The sequence below is a fragment of the Arachis hypogaea genome, chromosome 1 (genome assembly GCF_003086295.3).
Source record: "Arachis hypogaea cultivar Tifrunner chromosome 1, arahy.Tifrunner.gnm2.J5K5, whole genome shotgun sequence".
In the NCBI taxonomy this organism is placed as follows: Eukaryota; Viridiplantae; Streptophyta; class Magnoliopsida; order Fabales; family Fabaceae; genus Arachis; species Arachis hypogaea.
Window position 1 is genome coordinate 39,429,935 of NC_092036.1, and position 21,028 is coordinate 39,450,962.

The 21,028-nt window shown below is 39.3% G+C and overlaps 1 protein-coding gene and 1 non-coding gene across 2 annotated transcripts; both read right to left on the minus strand.

Moving 5' to 3' along the window:
- Positions 1-1,350: 1,350 nt before the first annotated feature.
- LOC112716008 (small nucleolar RNA R71) lies at positions 1,351-1,454 on the minus strand. The gene has a single exon (XR_003160127.1). It is a non-coding gene; the product is annotated as a small nucleolar RNA R71 (small nucleolar RNA).
- A 2,629-nt stretch (positions 1,455-4,083) lies between these two features.
- On the minus strand, positions 4,084-5,036 carry LOC114924168 (uncharacterized). Its single transcript, XM_029287756.1, has 2 exons — positions 4,607-5,036; positions 4,084-4,520 (listed from the first exon to the last, which is right to left on the minus strand). The coding sequence occupies exons 1-2, from the start codon at positions 5,034-5,036 to the stop codon at positions 4,084-4,086; spliced, it is 867 nt and encodes a 288-aa protein (XP_029143589.1).
- Positions 5,037-21,028: the final 15,992 nt, after the last annotated feature.

Here is a 21,028-nt window from a genome sequence, read left to right on the forward strand (position 1 = left end):
TCTTATTAGTCAAGTCAAAATTTCAATTTAAAAATTCTATGTTTTCAAATCTTTTTCAAAACTCAAATCTTTTTCATTTTTCTTCTTAATATTTTCAAAAATTTAAAAATTGATTCTCAAAATCTTTTTTTTATTTTTATTTCATATTTTCGAAAACCTTGCTAACAATTAAGGATTTGATTCAAAAAATTTCAAGTTTGTTACTTTCTTATTAAGAAATGTTCAATATTTAAATTCTAGAATCATATCTTTTAGTTTCTTTTTAGTCAAGTCATCAATTTTAATCTTAAAAATCAAATCTTTTTTTTATCTCTTTTTCAATCAAATCTTTTTCAAATAATATCTTTTTCAAACTTAATTTCAAATTTTTTTTTCTAACTTCTTATCTTTTCAAAAGTTATTTTCAAATCTTTTTCAATTAACTACTTTTCTCTCTCTAATTTTCAAAAACCACTAACAACTTTTTCAAAAACCTCTTTAATTAACTAATTGTTTTAAACTCTTATTTTATTTTATTCCTTTCTTAATTTTCGAATACTAACTAATATTTAAAATAAAAATAAAAATATTTTTTCCTTTTCTTTTATTTAATATTCAAATTTCTCGTCTCTCTCATCTCTTTCTTTTTATTTATTTATTTACTAACACTTATCTCCTTCTTAAAATTCGTACCCTCTCTCCCTCTCTCTGTTCGAATTCTCTTTATTTTCTCTCTACCTCATTCTTCTCTTCTTCTCTTCTTCTACTCACATAAAGGAATACTATACTGTGACATAGAGGATTCCTCTTCTTTTCTATTCTCTTCTTTTTCACATGAGCAGGAACAAGGATAAAGATATTCTTGTTGAAGTCGATCCTGAACCTGAAAGGACTTTGAAGAGGAAGCTAAGAGAAGTTAAAGCACAACTCTCTGGAGAAGACCTGACAGAAATTCTCGAAAAAGAAGAAGACATGGCAACCAAAAATAACAACAACAATGCAAGGAAGATGCTTGATGACTATGCTGCACCAACTTCGAACTTCTAGGGAAGAAGCATCTCAATTCCTGCCATTGGAGCAAACAACTTTGAGCTTAAGCCTCAATTAGTTTCTCTAATGCAGCAGAACTGCAAGTTTCATGGACTTCCATCAGAAGATCCTCATCAGTTCTTATTTGAATTCTTGTAGATCTGTGATACTGTTAAGATCAATGGGGTTGATCCCGAGGTCTACAGACTTATGCTTTTTCCCTTTGCTGTAAGAGATAGAGCTAGGACATGGTTGGACTCACAACCTAGAGAAAGCTTGAACTCTTGGGACAAGTTGGTCAATGCTTTCTTGATCAAATTCTTTCCACCTCAAAAGATGAGTAAGCTCAGAGTGGACGTCCAAACCTTCAGACAGAAAGAAGGTGAATCCCTCTATGAAGCTTGGGAAAGATACAAGCAATTAACCAAAAGATATCCTTCTGACATGTTTCTAGAATGGAGCATCATATGTATATTCTATGATGGTCTTTCTGAGTTATCCAAGATGTCATTGGACCACTCTGCTGGTGGATCTCTTCATCTGAAAATGCCTGCAGAAGCCCAGGAACTCATTGAAATAGTTGCAAATAACCAGTTCATTGGTGCATGAAATTGCAATCACACTTGCAATTCCGCAAGTGCACTGGGTCGTCCAAGTAATAACTTACGTGAGTAAGGGTCGATCTCACGGAGATTGTCGGCTTGAAGTAAGCTATGGTTACCTTGTAACTCTTAGTCAGGAGATTGATAATGAAAAGGGTTTTTGTTTGTAATGTAATAAAAGAGCATGAAATAAAAGGTACTTATGATTCAATAATGGAGAACAGGTTGGAGTTTTGGAGATGTTTTGTCATATGAATCTCTGCTTTCCTACTATCTTCTTCTTCACGCACGTAAGGCTCCTTCCATGGCAAGCTGTATGTAGAGTGTCACCGTTGTCAATGGCTACTTCCCATCCTCTCAGTGAAAATTCTCCATGTGCGCTGTCACCGCATGGCTAATCATCTGTCGGCTCTCGATCATGTTGGAATAGAATCTAGTGATCCTTTTACGTCTGTCACTACGCCCAACACTCGCGAGTTTGAAGCTCATCACAGTCATTCCTTCCCAGATCCTATTCAGAATACCACAGAAAAGGTTTAGACTTTCCGAATCTCAGGAATGGCTGCCAATAATTCTAGCTTATACCACGAAGACTCTGGATGCACAAGTTCGAACACTCTGTTGTCAGGAGAGGTACTCAAATTCGTGAACCAGGAACCCAAGAGATACACATTCAATCTAAGATAGAACGAAGGTGATTGTCAGGCACATGTTCATAAGTTGAGAATGGTGATGAGTGTCACGGATCATCACATTCATCATGTTTAAGTGCGAATGAACATCTTAGAACGGAAACAAGCGTGATTGAATAGAAAACAGTGGTAATTGCATTAATCCATCGAGACACAGCAGAGCTCCTCACCCCCAACAATGGAGTTTAGAGACTCATGCCATAGAGATACAATGTAAAACGTGAAAATGTCATGAGGTACAAAATAAATCTCTAAAATTAGTTTTTATACTCAACTAGTAACCTAGGTTTACAGAAAATGAGTAAACTAAGATAGGTAGTGCAGAAATCCACTTCTGGGGCCTACTTGGTGTGTGCTTGTGCTGAGCATTGGAGCTTTCACGTGCATAGGCTATTCTTGGAGTTAAACGCCAGCTTTGGTGCCAGTTTGGGCGTTTAACTCCAACTTTTATGCCAGCTCTGGCGTTTTGACGCCAGAAGAGGGCAGAGAGCTGGCATTTTGACGCCAATTTACGTCGTCAAAACGTGCTCAAAGTATGGACTATCATATATTGTTGAAAAGCCTTGGATGTCTACTTTCCAACGCAATTGGGAGCACGCCATTTGAAGTTCTGTAGCTCTAGAAAATTCACTTCGAGTGCAGGGAGGTCAGAATCCAACAACATCTACAGTCCTTTTTCAGCCTCTGAATCAGATTTTTGCTCAGGTCCCTCAATTTCAACCAGAAAATACCTGAAATCATAGAAAAACACACAAATTCATAGCAAAGTCCAGAAATATGATTTTTTCACAAAAACTAATAAACATATACTAAAAAGTGGCTAAATCCTACTAAAAACTATTTGAAAATACCCCCAAAAAGCGTATAAAATATCCGCTCATCATTCATGTACACTTCTGAGAGAAATCCTGTGAATAATGGGGTGACTCAGAAGAAAGTAGTTCTTGAGATTGATACTCTGAATGCCATATTGGCTCAGAACAAAATATTAACTCAGCAAGTCAATATGATTTATTAGCAAAAACTCTTCGTGGTATAAGCTAGAATCAATTGGCAGCATTCTTGAGATCCGGAAAGTTTAAACCTTATCTGTGGTATTCCGAGTAGGATCTGGGATGGGATGACTATGACGAGCTTCAAACTCGTGACTGTTGAGCGCAGTGACAGTGTGCAAAAGGATAAATGGATCTTATTCTGACACAATCGAGAACCGACAGCTGATTAGCCATGCGGGAAACCGTAGCGGACATATTTTCACTGAGAGAACGGATGGTAGCCATTGACAACGGTGATCCACCAACATACAGCTTGCCATGGAAGGGAGTACGCATGATTGGATAAGGACAATAGGAAAGCAGAGGCTCAGAGGGAACAAAGCATCTCGGTACGCTTATCTGAAATTCCCACCAAGGAATTGCATAAGTATCTCTATCCTATTTTATGTTTTATTTCTCTTTTAATTATCAAAACCTCATAACCATTTGAATCTGCCTGACTGAGATTTACAAGATGACCATAGGTTGCTTCAAGCCGACAATCTCCGTAGGATCGACCCTTACTCACGTAAGGTATTACTTGGACGACCCAGTGCACTTGCTGGTCAGCTGTGCAGAGTTGTGAGAGAAGTGTGAACTCACGATTTCGCGTACCAATAACATTGGTTGAGGTCTGTGATTGTTGTGTCAGTGGAAGCTAAGCATGCTTAGTAACAGGAATTTCAGTCTATTCATCTGGAGCAGCTACTGCTACTGCAGGTAGTGTCTGTATGGGCTGAATGTGATCTATTTTTCTGCTTCCAAACCAGGTGCAGGTTGTGGTGGTTGAACAGCTACAAACTGCAACTGCATTGTCCTTGCTTTCTCTTGAGCATTGTCTTGCTTTTTCTTGCTGCAAGTTCTCTTATTGTAGCCCAGCTCTCCACAGTACATGCACCGAATTGGAGCATACTTCCTTTTCATTTTTGTCTTCGTGCCAGTGGATCCTTCAGCCTTGTCCTTCCTTCTATTTGTTGTTGGTCTGCCTGGTTTACGTTTGATAGGAAGTGGAACAGGTGCAGGAGAACCAGTTTTCTCCCATAGATCTTGTCCCTTGATGGGATTAACATTGAATTGGTATGTTCTTCTGTACGCCTCCATAGTTAACCATTCGTGGTAATACTCCTCAGGCCTCTTATCATTTTTTTCTTGAATGGCTGATATTGCGTGCATACAAGGCATTCCTATATATTTCACAAAAAATAATTTCATTCAGTTAAGTATGTATCATGGTATGCATCTGAAAGAAGAAATCAGTTATGAATTCAACCTGTAAACTGCCAAAACCTGCAGGAGCAAGTATGGTTCCCCAAATCTACCACCATATTAGTAGGCCATCCTTGAACTTCGTAGACTTCCTCTTTCGCATCACCCGACCAGTAGGGAACCCAGTTTCTAGATAACTTAATAAGAGATTCTAGCCTACTTTGCTGAACTGGAGTAAGTATTCCTTGATAACTCAGAAGCTTCAGTCTATTGTCAGACATGCTTTTCATAACCATTCTACGTACCTCCTCTGCAAAGCTCAAAATAGGCTTACCTCTATCATGCTTGGTCTTTGCATTGAAGGATTCACAAGCGTTGTTGCATATGTTGTCCACCTTTGGCCCTTCACTGAAATAGGCTTTGGTCCAAGCTTCCTTCGGCCACTTGGCTAAGTATTCCCAAGCTTGTTGATTAATCCTCTTGACTCTAGTCATATTCCTTTCGAACTCAACCGGGGTCCTCGATCTTGCACACTCCTAGACCAAGTCCTTAAGCTCGACATTGCCCCATTGTTTGGAGAAGTTCCTCCACAAATGCCAGACACAAAATCTGTGTGGAATTGCTGGGACGAGTTCTTTGATAGCTGGTATTAACCCCTGCACAAATAGTCAAACCCGACAAGATTTATAGTCATTCCAGTCCTCAAAGAGGCATCATTAATTAAAAAAGTCCTTAAAAATCAAATCGTGATTCAAATTGATCCTCACCTTTTGCATGTCTGATATGAAACACAGGTTCTTTGCCTCATATTCTCCCAGGTCTGAGAGGAGCAGTTCCAAGAACCATTTCCAATTCTCTTTGTTCTCAACATCAACAATTGCATATGCAATCACAAAAATGTGATTGTTTGCATCCTGTCCGCATGCAGTGAGAAGCTGTCCTCCATGTAATGTTTTCAAGAATTCCCCATCTAACCCTATCAATGGCCTACACCCTGCCTTGAAACCCTTCTTACAAGCATCTAGACAGACATAAAATCTCTCAAACTGAGGCGGATTATCAGTAATGGGAATCATACCCACCTGAACTATGGAACCTGGGTTGGCAGTTAGCAATTCATGTGCATAATCCCATATCAACACGTATTGAGCAATCTCATCCCCTTCAACTAACTTCCTAGATGCCTTAAAAGCTCTGGTAATGCATGAACTATTCAGCTTCACGTTGCACTTCCTAACAAAACACTCATACACCTCCCTATGCTTCATCTTAGGGTGCTTCCTAAGTTTTGGGTATAATTTATTCACAGTCCATTCCAATGTAGCAGCTCTATTTTTTCGCTTTCTTGCGCAAGTGTGATTGTCAACTAGTATTTTTATCTGCCAGGAACCATCACTGGGGTTGTGTCTACAATATACTACCCATGGACAGTCTTCACTCTTACAAACAGCCCTGACTCAAACCTTGTCATTCTTATAGAACCTTATATTCCTACCCTATTGTATAGTGTAATCTCTAGTGGCAGCCATAAAATGTTGCTTGGATTTGAAAATCATACTTACCTGAAACTTCATATCACCAAATTTGGCCTTGTCATTATAATGTGGATACACAGCTGGCCCTTCGTCTTCAGAGTCTAACTCATAGGCAGAATCTGCTGACTTCCATTCATCTCCATCTGATGATTCTTCCCACAAAAATTTGTCATCTGACTCTGAAATTACATGAAAATACCACAAAATTTGAATACAAAAAAATTAGTTGAAGCAGATCTATTAAACAAGCAAATTTAATAACTCATACACAATTAATTATAGAATACCTCCATCAGAGCATTCATCAGATTCGATATCCTCATAGCTGGAGTCATCAATTTCAATAGCTTTGTCCCTTCGTCTGTCAGCAGCAAGCCTATGCTTCTCTCTGTGATCTACTTTCTTGGCCCTAGAAGAGTCTACTCCATCAACTCCACTGTCACTGTCACTACTGTGTATAGAATCTCCTGCAACTTTTGGAGGCTTGTACAAACTGTCTTCAACACTCTCATATGAATCATGAGAGTCACTATCATTATCAACTGGAGTTGCCTTAACTTGCCTTCCAGATCTTGTCCTGGTTGTAGCTTTCACCTTCTTGTTGATCTTATCGGCTGCTGTAGCCTTGCCACTCCCTTTAGCAGCCTGGGGTTTAGTCCAAGATTTGGGCTGTTGGACGGGCTTTGTCATGGGCTTAGTTTTGGGCTTTAGAGTGGGCTTAGGTATGGGCTGAGGAGTTGCCTCAGGTGTGACTTTAGGTGTAGGCTTAGGTATGGGCTGAGGAGTGGGCTTAGGTGTGGGCTGAGGAGCGGCCTTAGGAGTGGGCTGAGTTTTGGCTCTTTTTGGCTGAGGTGATTTTTTTGTTGTCTTACAATAATCTTGGGACATTGCATCATTGTGGTCCTTGTTCAGTTTCTCTACTTCTTCAGGGATGGTTGGCAAACATAGTACATCATCATCATCCTCGCTCATGCAGTCAACCACGTGTGGCTTAGACACTACATGCTCAAAATAGATGTTTATGAGGTGATGATTCCTCCTGCAATCCTTGACCAATGCCAACAGATCAGTGTCATTTTCTAGCCTCCTCAAGCCATTATCCAGCAGCAATCCAGGCACTCTCCACAAGTAATTGTTCATCTCAGCATATCCCAGCACCTTATAGTATCCCTTCACAAAGAAAACGTCTAGAGTGTCTGAATCTACACCCATTAATACTTTAGTATTATCTGGTTCATAACACAGATAGCCTGATTCATCTGTTTTGAACTTTTCACCATGGTGAAATACAAAGGTCGTAGGGGGACCTTCCATCTGAAACCAAAACAGCAACACACACAACTGATGAAAATTTTTTTCATGAAGAGGCAAAGCATATTCAACATCAACTACCAAAATGAATCTAAAATACACACATGCAGCTACACAGAGCACAAATGGTTCTCAAGAATCCAAAAATAGGGTCATTCATGGATCATCACCAAAGCCCTAAGCCTGAACACATTCTCCTAAACCCTAACATTGCAAACAGTAACTAATGGATTTCCAACGATAATACAACCAAATTGATCAGGAGATAAAATCACAATCACTCTCACAAAATAACAAAAGAAAGCTAACCTACCTCTCACGCAAGGCGATGGAATGCTGGTGCACGAAATTGCAATCACACTTTTGCAACCCCGCACAACTAACCAGTAAGTGCACTGGGTCGTCCAAGTAATACCTTACGTGAGTAAGGGTCGATCCCACGGAGATTGTCGGCTTGAAGCAAGCTATGGTTATCTTGTAAATCTTAGTCAGGATATCAATAATTATCAAGGTTTATTGTGAAAAGTAAAAGAACATGAAATAAGTACTTGTTTTGCAGTAATGGGGAACAGGTTGAGGTTTTGGAGATGCTCCATCTTCTGAATCTCTGCTTTCCTACTGTCTTCTTCTTCAAGCACGCAAGGATCCTTCCATGGCAAGCTGTATGCAAGGGTTTCACCGTTGTCAATGGCTACCTCCCATCCTCTCAGTGGAAATGTTCAACGCACCCTGTCACGGCACGGCTATCCATCTGTCGATTCTCAATCAGGCTGGAATAGAATCCAGTGATTCTTTTGCGTCTGTCACTAACGCCCAGCCCTCAGGAGTTTGAAGCTCGTCACAGTCATTCAATCATTGAATCCTACTCAGAATACCACAGACAAGGTTTAGACCTTCCGGATTCTCTTGAATGCCGCCATCAGTTCTAGCTTATACCACGAAGATTCTGATTAAAGAATCCAAGAGATATCTACTTAGTCTAAGGTAGAACGGAGGTGGTTGTCAGGCACACGTTCATAGTTGAGAATAATGATGAGTGTCACGGATCATCACATTCATCCGGTTTAAGAACAAGTAATATCTTAGAATGGAAGCAAGCATGATTGAATGAAAAATAGTAGTAATTGCATTAATCCATCAAGACACAGCAGAGCTCCTCACCCCCAACCAAGGGGTTTAGAGACTCATGCCATGGAAGGTACACAAGGAAACGTGTAAAGTGTCATGAGGTACAGATACAATGTCAAAAGATCCTATTAATAGTGAACTAGTAACCTAGGGTATACAGAAATGAGTAAATGACGTAAAAATCCACTTCTGGGTCCACTTAGTGTGTGCTTGGGCTGAGCATTGAAGCTTTCATGTGTAGAGACTTTTTCTGGAGTTAAACGCCAGCTTTCATGCCAGTTTGGGCGTTTAACTCCAATTTTTATGCCAGTTCCAGCGTTAAACGCTGGAAATTTTGAAGCTGATTTGCAACGCCAGTTTGGGCCATCAAATCTCGGGCAAAGTATGGACTATTATACATTGCTTGAAAGCCCAGAATGTCTACTTTCTAACGCCGTTGAGAGCGCGCCAATTGGGCTTCTGTAGCTCCAGAAAATCCACTTTGAGTGCAAGGAGGTCAGAATCCAACAGCATCTGCAGTCCTTTTCAGCCTCTGAATCAGATTTTTGCTCAGGACCCTCAATTTCAGTCAGAAAATACCTGAAATCACAGAAAAACACACAAACTCATAGCAAAGTCCCGAAAAGTGAATTTTAACTAAAAACTACTAAAAATATACTAAAAACTAATTAAATTATACTAAAAACATACTAAAAACAATGCCAAAAAGCGTACAAATTATCCGCTCATCACAACACCAAACTTAAATTGTTGCTTGTCCCCAAGCAACTGAAAATCAAAATAAGATAAAAATAAGAGAACATACTATAGACTTCAAAATATCAAGGAAACTTAGCTCCAATTAGATGAGCGGGACTAGTAGCTTTTTGCTTCCGAACAGTTTTGGCATCTCACTTTATCCTTTGAAGCTCAGAATGATTGGCATCTATAGGAACTCAGAGCTCAGATAGTGTTATTGATTCTCCTAGTATAATGATTCTTGAACATAGCTATGTCATGAGTCTTGGCTGTGGCCCAAAGCACTCTGTCTTCCAGTATTACCACCGGATACATACATGCCACAGACACATAATTGGGTGAACCTTTTCAGATTGTGACTCAGCTTTGCTAGAATCCCCAATTAGAGGTGTCCAGGGTTCTTAAGCACACTCTTTTTGCCTTGGATCACAACTTTATTTTTTTCTTTTCTTTTTCTCTTTCTTTTCTTTTCATTTTTTTTTTGTATTCACTGCTTGTTCTTGCTTCAAGAATCACTTTGATGATTTTTCAGATCCTCAATAACAGTTCTCCTTTTCCATCATTCTTTCAAGGGCCAACAATTTTAACTTTCTTAAAACAACAAATTCAAAAGACATATGCACTGTTCAAGCATTCATTCAGAAAATAAAAAGCATTGTCACCACATCAAACTAATTCAACTAGTTTCAAAGATGAATTCGAAATCCTGTACTTCTTGTTCTTTTGTGATTAAAGCATTTTTCATTTAAGAGAGGTGATGGATTCATAGGACACTCATAGCTTTAAGGCATAAACTTTAAATTTTATTAATTATGAATTAAGAACAAGACTCAAAAATAGATATAAGATAAGACTAGTAGGAATAGAAAACAAAAATTTAAATAGGCTCCTAATGATAGAGGTTATCAAAGAGTTAGGACTCAACAACCTTGATTTTGAGAAGTGGATGCTCCCTCAACTTGAGAGGAGAGCTTTTGGCGTTTCAACTCTTGGAGTTCACGCCCCTGCTTCTCTTGTTCCTTCAGCAATTTGCAGAGCATGCAGTTCTGATTCTGCTGTTCTTCCTTCAGTTGCTCCAAAGTTTCTTGTAACTTGGTGATAGATGCTTCTAGGCTGGTCCAGTAGTCAATTTTAGGGAATTCAGGGAGGAATTCCTGCGCCCTCCTCTTGATAGAGTTGTCTTGCATTTGTCCTTCCATTGACTTCTTGGTGATTGGATGTTCAATGGGTATGAACTCATCTACTTCCATCTTCACCCCAGCCTCTTTACAGAGCAAGGAGATTAAGCTTGGGTAAGCCAGTTTAGCTTCAGTGGAATTCTTATTTGCAATTGTGTAGATCTCACAAGTAATCAGATGATGAACCTCCACTTCTTTTCCAAGCATAATGCAATGAATCATCACTGCTCTCTTGATAGTGACCTCAGAACGGTTGCTAGTGGGCAATATGGAACGCCCAATAAAGTCTAGCCAACCTCTTGCAATTGGTTTGAGATCTCCCCTCTTGAGTTGGTTTGGGACACCCTTTGAATTGGTTATCCACTTGGTTCCAGGGAGGCATATGTCCTCTAGAACCTGATCCAACCCTTTATCTGCTCTCACCATTCTCCTATTAAAGGATTCAGGATCATCTTGCAGTTGAGGCAATTTGAAGATTTCTCTTATTTTGTCCAGATGGAAGTAGATAACTTTCCCTCTGACCATGGTTCTGTAAGTATGGTAAGCAGTTCCAGTCATTCTCTGCTTATCTGTTAGCCACAAATTTGAGTAGAATTCCTGAACCATATTTCTTCCAACCTTTATCTCAGGATTGGTTAGAACTTCCCATCCTCTGTTTCGGATTTGCTCTTGGATCCCTGGATATTCATCTTCTTTCAGATCAAATTTAACTTCCGGGATCACTGACCTCAGACCCATTATTTTGTGATAATGGTCTTCATGTTCTTTGGTTGAGAACTTCTCTTGATTCCAAAGATTCTTTGGATTATTCTCTTTCTTTCCTCTTAAATTGGTTTGTTTTTCCTTAGGAGCCATGATCTTGATGAATTTTGACTTAGTGATCACGGAAAAGCACACCAAACTTAGAGGTTTGCTTGTCCTCAAGCAAAAGAAAGGAAAGAAGGAAGAGAAGAGCAAATTCGAATGGTGTGGGGAAAAAGGAAGGCCGAACGTGAATATATAAGGGGGGGAGGAGAGATTTCGAAAATTTGGAAGGAGATTTGAGAAGATATGGAAAGAAATTGAGAGAAAACTGGGTTTTTGAACAAGATTTGGGGAAGATTTGAAAGAGATTTGAAGGATGATTTTGATTTTTGAAGATTTGAAGATGAATGATGAAAATTTGAAATGTGTTTGTGTAGAAAAGTATGGTTCAAAAAAAAGGAAAGTTTGAAAAAATTTAAGCAGAAAGCAAAATCTCTGTCCCCCACCTTTCTGGCGTTAAACGCCCAGAATGGTACCCATTCTGGCGTTTAACGCCCATTTGCTAGCCAATGTGGGCGTTTAACGCCCAGCCAGGTGCCCTGGCTGGCGTTAAACGCCAGAATTCCCTTTATTACTGGGCGTTTTGCTAAACGCCCAGGAAGCTGCACACCTGGCGTTAAACGCCCAGAATGGTGCCCATTCTGACGTTTAACTCCCAAAATGGCACCCTTATTGGCGTTAAACGCCCAGAATGGTGCCCATTCTGGCGTTTAACGCCCAAAATGCCCCTTACTGGCGTTTTTTCGCCAGTAAGCTCTTTTTCTCTGCTTTTTGCACTGAATCCTTCTGTAACTCTGTGAATTCCTTCAATTTTGATAATTGTCTCTGTAGAAATAAAACATATAACCTGCTAATGACTGGGTTGCCTCCCAGCAAGCGCTTCTTTATTGTCTTTAGCTGGACCTTTACTGAGGATCATTCCAGCCTCAGTTTTGAGCATTCCTGCTCAAAATTGCTCTCAAGATAATGCTTGATCCTCTGTCCATTAACAATGAACTTTTTGTCAGAATCAATATCCTGAAGCTCAACATATCCATATGGTGACACTCCTGTAATCACATACGGACCCCTCCACCGGGATTTAAGTTTTCCTGGGAACAATCTGAGCCTAGAGTTGAAAAGCAGAACTTTTTGTCCTGGCTCAAAGACTCTGGATGATAACTTCTTGTCATGCCATTTCTTTGCCTTTTCCTTATAAAGTTTTGCATTTTCAAAGGCACTGAGTCTAAATTCATCTAGCTCATTTAGCTGGAGTAATCACTTTTCACCAGCTAACTTAGCATCCAGATTTAGGAATCTGGTTGCCCAGTAGGCTTTATGTTCCAGTTCCACGGGCAAATGACAGGCCTTGCCATACACAAGTTGGTATGGTGAGGTTCCTATTGGGGTCTTAAATGCTGTTCTGTATGCCCACAAAGCATCATCCAAGCTCCTTGCCCAATCCTTTTTTCGGGCCATCACAGTCCGTTCTAGGATTCTTTTTAGCTCTCTGTTAGAGACTTCAGCTTGCCCATTTGTCTGTGGATGATACGGGGTAGCCACTTTGTGGCTAATTCCATATCGGACCATAGCAGAGTACAGCTGTTTATTGCAGAAATGAGTGCCACCATCACTGATTATGACCCTGGGAACACCAAATCTGCTAAAGATGTGTTTCTGGAGGAATTTCAGCACGGTCTTAGTATCATTAGTGGGTGTGGCAATTGCTTCTACCCACTTGGATACATAGTCCACTGCCACCAGAATGCAAGTGTTTGAGTATGATGGTGGGAATGGGCCCATAAAGTCAATTCCCCATACATCAAACAACTCAATCTCTAGTATCCCTTGTTGAGGCATGGCATATCCGTGAGGTAAGTTACCAGCTCTTTGGCAACTATCACAGTTACGCACAAACTCTCGGGCATCTCTATAGAGAGTAGGCCAGTAGAAGCCACATTGGAGGACTTTAGTGGCTGTTCGCTCACTTCCAAAATGTCCTCCATACTGTGATCCATGGCAGTGCCATAGGATCCGTTGTGCTTCTTCTCTAGGTACACATCTGCGGATCATTCCGTCTGCACATCTCTTAAAGAGATATGGTTCATCCCATAGGTAGTACTTGGCATCTGAAATCAATTTCTTTCTTTGCACTCTGCTGTACTCCTGGGGTATGAACCTCACAGCTTTATAATTTGCAATATCTGCAAACCATGGAGCTTCCTGAATGGCAAAGAGTTGCTCATTTGGGAAAGTCTCAGAGATCTCAGTAGAAGGGAGGGACGCCCCAGCTACTGGTTCTATTCGGGACAGATGATCAGCTACCTGGTTCTCTGTCCCTTTTCTGTCTCTTATTTCTATATCAAACTCTTGCAGAAGCAACACCCATCTTATAAGCCTGGGTTTTGAATCCTGCTTTGTGAGTAAGTATTTAAGAGCAGCATGGTTAGTGTACACAATCACTTTGGATCCCACTAGATAGGACCTAAACTTGTCAATGGCATAGACCACTGCAAGTAACTCTTTTTCTGTGGTTGTGTAATTCTTCTGTGCATCATTTAGAACACGGCTAGCATAATAAATGACGTGCAGAAGCTTGTTATGCCTCTGTCCCAACACTGCACTAATGGCATGGTCACTGGCATCACACATTAGTTCAAATGGTAATGTCCAATCTGGTGCAGAGATGACTGGTGCTGTGACCAGTTTAGTTTTCAGGGTCTCAAATGCCTGCAGACACTGTGTGTCAAACACGAATGGTGTGTCAGCAGCTAGCAGGTTGCTCAAAGGTTTTGCAATTTTCGAAAAATCCTTTATGAACCTTCTGTAGAATCCTGCATGCCCCAGAAAGCTTCTGATTGCCTTAACATTGGCAGGTGGTGGTAATTTTTCAATTACCTCTACCTTTGCCTTATCCACCTCTATTCCCCTGCTTGAAATTTTGTGTCCAAGGACAATTCCTTCAGTCACCATAAAGTGACATTTCTCCCAGTTTAAAACCAGGTTAGTCTCTTGGCACCTTTTCAGGACAAGTGCTAGGTGGTTAAGACAGGAGCTGAATGAGTCTCCATACACTGAGAAGTCATCCATGAAGACTTCCAGGAATTTCTCCACCATGTCAGAGAAGATGGATAGCATGCATCTCTGAAAGGTTGCAGGAGCATTACACAGACCAAAAGGCATCCTTCTGTAGGCAAACACGCCAGAAGGGCAAGTAAATGCTGTTTTCTCTTGGTCCTGGGGATCTACTGCAATTTGGTTGTAACCTGAATAGCCATCCAAAAAGCAGTAATAATCATGACCAGCTAGTCTTTCTAACATTTGGTCTATGAATGGCAAAGGAAAATGATCCTTTCTGGTGGCTGTATTGAGCCTTCTGTAGTCAATACACATGCGCCACCCTGTGACTGTTCTTGTAGGAACCAGTTCATTTTTTTCATTATGAACCACTGTCATGCCTCCCTTTTTGGGGACAACTTGGACAGGGCTCACCCAGGGGCTATCAGAAATAGGATAAATAATCCCAGCCTCTAGTAATTTAGTGACCTCTTTCTGCACCACCTCCTTCATGGCTGGATTTAGCCTCCTTTGTGGTTAGACCACTGGTTTGGCATTATCCTCCAACAGGATCTTGTACATGCATCTAGCTGGGCTAATGCCCTTAAGATCACGTATGGACCACCCAAGAGCTGTCTTGTGTGTTCTTAGCACTTGAATCAGTGCTTCCTCTTCCTGTGGATTTAAAGCAGAGCTTATAATCACTGGAAAAGTATCACCCTCTCCCAGAAATGCATACTTCAGGGATGGTGGTAGTGGTTTGAGTTCAGGTTTGGGAGGCTTATCCTCCTCCTAAGGAATTTTTGAAAATTCCTTTGTTTCCTCTGGTTCTTCTTGATCAGATTGAGCATCCTTGAAGATGTCCTCAATCTCTGATTCTAGGCTTTCAGTCATATTGATCTCTTCCACCAAAGAGTCAATAATGTCAGCGCCCATGCAGTCATTTGGTGTGTCTGGATGCTGCATAGCTTTTACAGCATTCAACTTGAACTCATCCTCATTGACTCTCAGGGTTACTTCCCATTTTTGTACATCAATAAGAGTTCGTCCAGTTGCTAGGAAAGGTCTTCCTAGAATGAGAGTTGCACTCTTGTGCTCCTCCATTTCCAGCACCACAAAGTCAGTTGGAAAGGCGAATGGCCCAACCTTGACAATCATGTCCTCTATTATGCCTGATGGATGTTTAATGGAGCCATCAGCAAGTTGGAGGCATATCCTGTTGGTTTGACTTCTTCAGTCAACCCAAGCTTTCTGATAGTGGATGCAGGTATTAGATTGATACTTGCTCCAAGATCACATAGGGCTGTCTTGGTGCAAGCACCTTCTAATGTGCATGGTATCATAAAGCTTCCTGGATCTTAAAGCTTTTCTGGTAAGCTTTTCAGAATGACTGCACTGCATTCTTCAGTGAGAAATACTTTTTCAGTCTCTCTCCAATCCTTCTTATGACTTAAGATCTCTTTCATGAACTTAGCATAAGAAGGTATTTGTTCAAGTGCTTCTGCAAACGGAATCTTTATTTCAAGAGTCCTTAGATAGTCTGCAAAGCGGGCAAATTGTTTATCCTGCTCCGCTTGGCAGAGTTTCTGAGGATAAGGCATCTTGGCTTTATATTCTTCAACCTTAGTTGCTGCAGGCTTATTCCTTACAGAAGTGGTTGAAGAAGCCTTTTTAGAGGGATTACTATCAGCACTCTCAGGTGTCTGGTTCCCCTTTTGCGTTTGAACGCCAGGATTGGGTGGAAAATGGGCGTTTAACGCCAACTTTTCCCCCTTTTCTGGCGTTTGAACGCCAGAACTGGGCAGGGAATGGGCGTTTAACGCCAGCTTTCCCTCCTTTTCTGGCGTTTGAACGCCAATAGTATTCCTCTCTGGGCTCTTACTGTCCTCAGAGGGATTTTGGATAGTGGTTTGGCTCTCCTCTGTCAATTGTTCCTTATTTGGCTTTTTGCTCTTTTGAGTGGTGTTGTTCAATGTCTTCCCACTCCTCAGTTGAACTGCTTGACATTCTTCTGTTATCTGTTTAGATATCTGCTGTTTTGCTTGATTTAACTGCAGTTCTATGTTCTTGTTAGCAACTTTAGTTTCATGGAGCATCTCTTTAAATTCTGCTAACTGTTCTGTCATCAGGAGCAATTGTTGATTAAGCTCAATCATCTGTTCTTGAGGACTAGGATCAGTGGCTACTGCCATGACTTCCTCTTTTGGAGAGAACTCATTGCTAGAATACAAATATTGGTTTCTAGCAACAGTGTCTATAAGCTCTTGAGCCTCTTCAATCGTCTTCCTCATGTGTATAGATCCACCAGCTGAGTGGTCTAAAGACATCTGAGCTTTTTCTGTAAGCCCATAGTAGAAGATGTCTAACTGTACCCACTCTGAAAACATTTCAGAGGGGCATTTTCTTAGCATACTTCTATACCTCTCCCAGGCATTATAAAGGGATTCATTATCCTCTTGTTTAAAGCCTTGGATGTCCAGCCTTAGCTGTGTCATCCTCTTTGGAGGGTAAAAGTGATTCAGGAATTTGTCTGATAACTGTTTCCATGTCTTTATGCTTGCTGTAGGTTGGTTATTTAACCACCTCTTAGCTTGATCTTTTACAGCAAATGGAAACAGTAATAATCTGTAGACATCCTGATCCACCTCTTTATCACATACTGTGTCAGCAATTTGTAAGAATTGTGCCAGAAACTCAGTAGGTTCTTCTTGTGGAAGACCGAAATACTGGCAGTTTTGCTGCACTATGATAATGAGTTGAGGATTTAGCTCAAACCTGCTTGCTTTGATGGGAGGTGTACAGATGCTACTCCCATATGCAGCTGTAATGGGGTTAGCATATGACCCCAGAGTCCTTCTGGACTGTTCAATTCCACTTATGTCCATGATAGATAAGGGAAATAATATGGATTGCAAGTAGATAAAAATATATATATATATATTTTTTATTGACCGAAAAATGAAATAAAAACAAAAGGGAAAAAAAATAAAAATAAAAAAAAATCGAAAATTAAAAGGGAATAAGATCAAAGCAAGTTGAAAATTGAATCAATTAGTTAATTAAAAAGGTTTTGAGATTAGCAATTAGAAAGATATGATTGGAAAGTTTTTATGAAAAAGATTTGATTTTTGAAAAGAGGAAAGAGAAAAACAACAAAATGACACCAAACTTAAAATTTTTAGAAAATCAAACACTAATTTTCGAAAATGTTTAAGGGAAAAACACAAAGAGGACACCAAACTTAGAATTTTTATGGATCAAAAAGGGACTAAGGACATGCAAAATCGAAAATTAAAAGAAAAGCAAAAGCATGCAATTGACACCAAACTTCAAATGTGAAACTAGACTCAACTAAAGGACTCTAAACCAACAAAAACAAAACAGTCCTAATCTAAGCAACAAGATAAGCCGTCAGTTGTCCAAACTCGAACAATCCCTGGCAATGGCGCCAAAAACTTGGTGCACGAAATTGCAATCACACTTTTGCAACCCCGCACAACTAACCAGCAAGTGCACTGGGTCGTCCAAGTAATACCTTACGTGAGTAAGGGTCGATCCCACGGAGATTGTCGGCTTGAAGCAAGCTATGGTTATCTTGTAAATCTTAGTCAGGATATCAATAATTATCAAGGTTTATTGTGAAAAGTAAAAGAACATGAAATAAGTACTTGTTTTTGCAGTAATGGGGAACAGGTTGAGGTTTTGGAGATGCTCCATCTTCTGAATCTCTGCTTTCCTACTGTCTTCTTCTTCAAGCACGCAAGGCTCCTTCCATGGCAAGCTGTATGCAAGGGTTTCACCGTTGTCAATGGCTACCTCCCATCCTCTCAGTGGAAATGTTCAACGCACCCTGTCACGGCACGGCTATCCATCTGTCGGTTCTCAATCAGGCTGGAATAGAATCCAGTGATTCTTTTGCGTCTGTCACTAACGCCCAGCCCTCAGGAGTTTGAAGCTCGTCACAGTCATTCAATCATTGAATCCTACTCAGAATACCACAGACAAGGTTTAGACCTTCCGGATTCTCTTGAATGCCGCCATCAGTTCTAGCTTATACCACGAAGATTCTGATTAAAGAATCCAAGAGATATCTACTTAGTCTAAGGTAGAACGGAGGTGGTTGTCAGGCACACGTTCATAGTTGAGAATGATGATGAGTGTCACGGATCATCACATTCATCCGGTTTAAGAACAAGTAATATCTTAGAATGGAAGCAAGCATGATTGAATGAAAAACAGTAGTAATTGCATTAATCCATCAAGACACAGCAGAGCTCCTCACCCCCAACCAAGGGGTTTAGAGACTCATGCCGTGGAAGGTACACAAGGAAACGTGTAAAGTGTCATGAGGTACAGATACAATGTCAAAAGATCCTATTAATAGTGAACTAGTAACCTAGGGTATACAGAAATGAGTAAATGACGTAAAAATCCACTTCTGGGTCCACTTAGTGTGTGCTTGGGCTGAGCATTGAAGCTTTCATGTGTAGAGACTTTTTCTGGAGTTAAACGCCAGCTTTCATGCCAGTTTGGGCGTTTAACTCCAATTTTTATGCCAGTTCCAGCGTTAAACGCTGGAAATTTTGAAGCTGATTTGCAACGTCAGTTTGGGCCATCAAATCTCGGGCAAAGTATGGACTATTATACATTGCTGGAAAGCCCAGAATGTCTACTTTCCAACGCCGTTGAGAGCGCGCCAATTGGACTTCTGTAGCTCCAGAAAATCTACTTCGAGTGCAGGGAGGTCAGAATCCAACAGCATCTGCAGTCCTTTTCGGCCTCTGAATCAGATTTTTGCTCAGGACCCTCAATTTCAGTCAGAAAATACCTGAAATCACAGAAAAACACACAAACTCATAGCAAAGTCCAGAAAAGTGAATTTTAACTAAAAACTACTAAAAATATACTAAAAACTAATTAAATTATACTAAAAACATACTAAAAACAATGCAAAAAAGCGTACAAATTATCCGCTCATCAAATGCCCTTTTCGGTTGACCAACGTCATCGCAAACCGGTCATCTGCAACTCCAGCACACTGTCGTCGTCGGTCAAGTCTGGTAGTCGCCGTTCAATGCTTCATCTTCCTGGAGGAAACAACTAAGAGGAAGGGATTACATAGGTTCTTTCTTTTCAGAAGAATGATGTAACTAGAGAGACAATAGGAAACAGGGATGAAAACCCAAGCGTTGTAACGGGGAGCAAAGAAAACGACGCCGTTTAAGGTTTCGCTGAGGTGTCACACTAACGGCTAGGTCAGCAGATATTCACGCCGTTACTTAAACATTTGACGGAAAGACTAACGTTACCAATTTTAAATTTTTCGGGGACAATTTTTATTATCTTTTTCTTACGGAGACTAATTTAGAGATCGGACTATCTTTCGGAGACCAATTTGACTATTTACTCTACACAATTCATTGTACAATGTCTATGAACTGGTGAAAAAAATTCTCACCTCCTAATAATTAAAAGAAGATTAACATCATAACCAATACTAATAATTAAAAGAAGAAGATTAACATCATATTTATAATAATATTTGTTAGGCATCTAATTGCCTTATAAAAAAATTTGTTAAAAATTCATTTGTCCAACTTATATATTAAATATTTTTATTATCAGTGATAGAGAAATTTATAACTGTCTAGTAAAAATAATTCTTAGAAAACTTTTAAAATAATAAAAAATTTATTGAGAAATAAAATGTCTAATTTAAAATTTATTAGAGACTGATTTAAGAGTATACTCTCTAGATTTGTTGATACGTATCCTAAAATACATTAATGAAAAATTGTAATTTTTTTTCTCCGAAAATTATATGCATATATTTTTATAATTATGTAAATTTTTCATTGGTAATGTTAAGAAGTAAGAGTATATATTAGTTAAATTTTTATTATTTTATTGGTTGTATTAACATGCCCATTAAATTAGGCAAAAAGAAATTTTTGCTTAACATAAAGTAACTACTACTAACTACTTTTTGCAAACAATAATTTAAAACTTGTTTATACCAAGTAATATAAGTTTTGTTTGTTGAATGAAAATGAAACTAACACTAACACACTAGACCTACATGCACCGTCAGCACCGATATAATTATTGCCAAGTTACGGGTTCATGTTTCCTCCCTGGCTACCTGCAACATGAAACCTTGGAGGGTTTTGCCCTTAGTAAATTATGAAATACATCATTCTTTTAGGTTTTTTTCAAGTTACATTAAAAGCATGGTTTTAAAAATCGAATTGGACGGACCAATTCGATTAGCTTAATCGGCCAAAAATCGATTATTTAATCGGTTCAGTTGACATAAAAAATTATCTGATAAAAAATTAATAAAAAAACGACAATTAATCGATAAACTATGTGAATTAGTTCGGTTTTTTGAGAATTTTCGATTCGGTAATAATCTTTTTAAAATGACACTGTTTTAATTTTTTTTAAAAAAATAGAATGGAGAATTTCTCTCTCTTTTAACCATCCAATAACCCTAAATTTGTATGAGTTATTAACTTATTATTATTATTATTATTATTATTATTATTATTATTATTATTATTATTATTATTATTATTATTATTATTTAGCAAAAATCAATTGCATACCAACTAATGTTGTTAATTGCCATCTTGCAAATTTTTTTATGTAGCTAAAGTATATCCAAAATCTTATTAAAATATAATTTATGTTGTTGGCCGTAAGTATTTTACTAATTATTATGATTTGTGATAAATAGTATCTTTTGTTTAAATA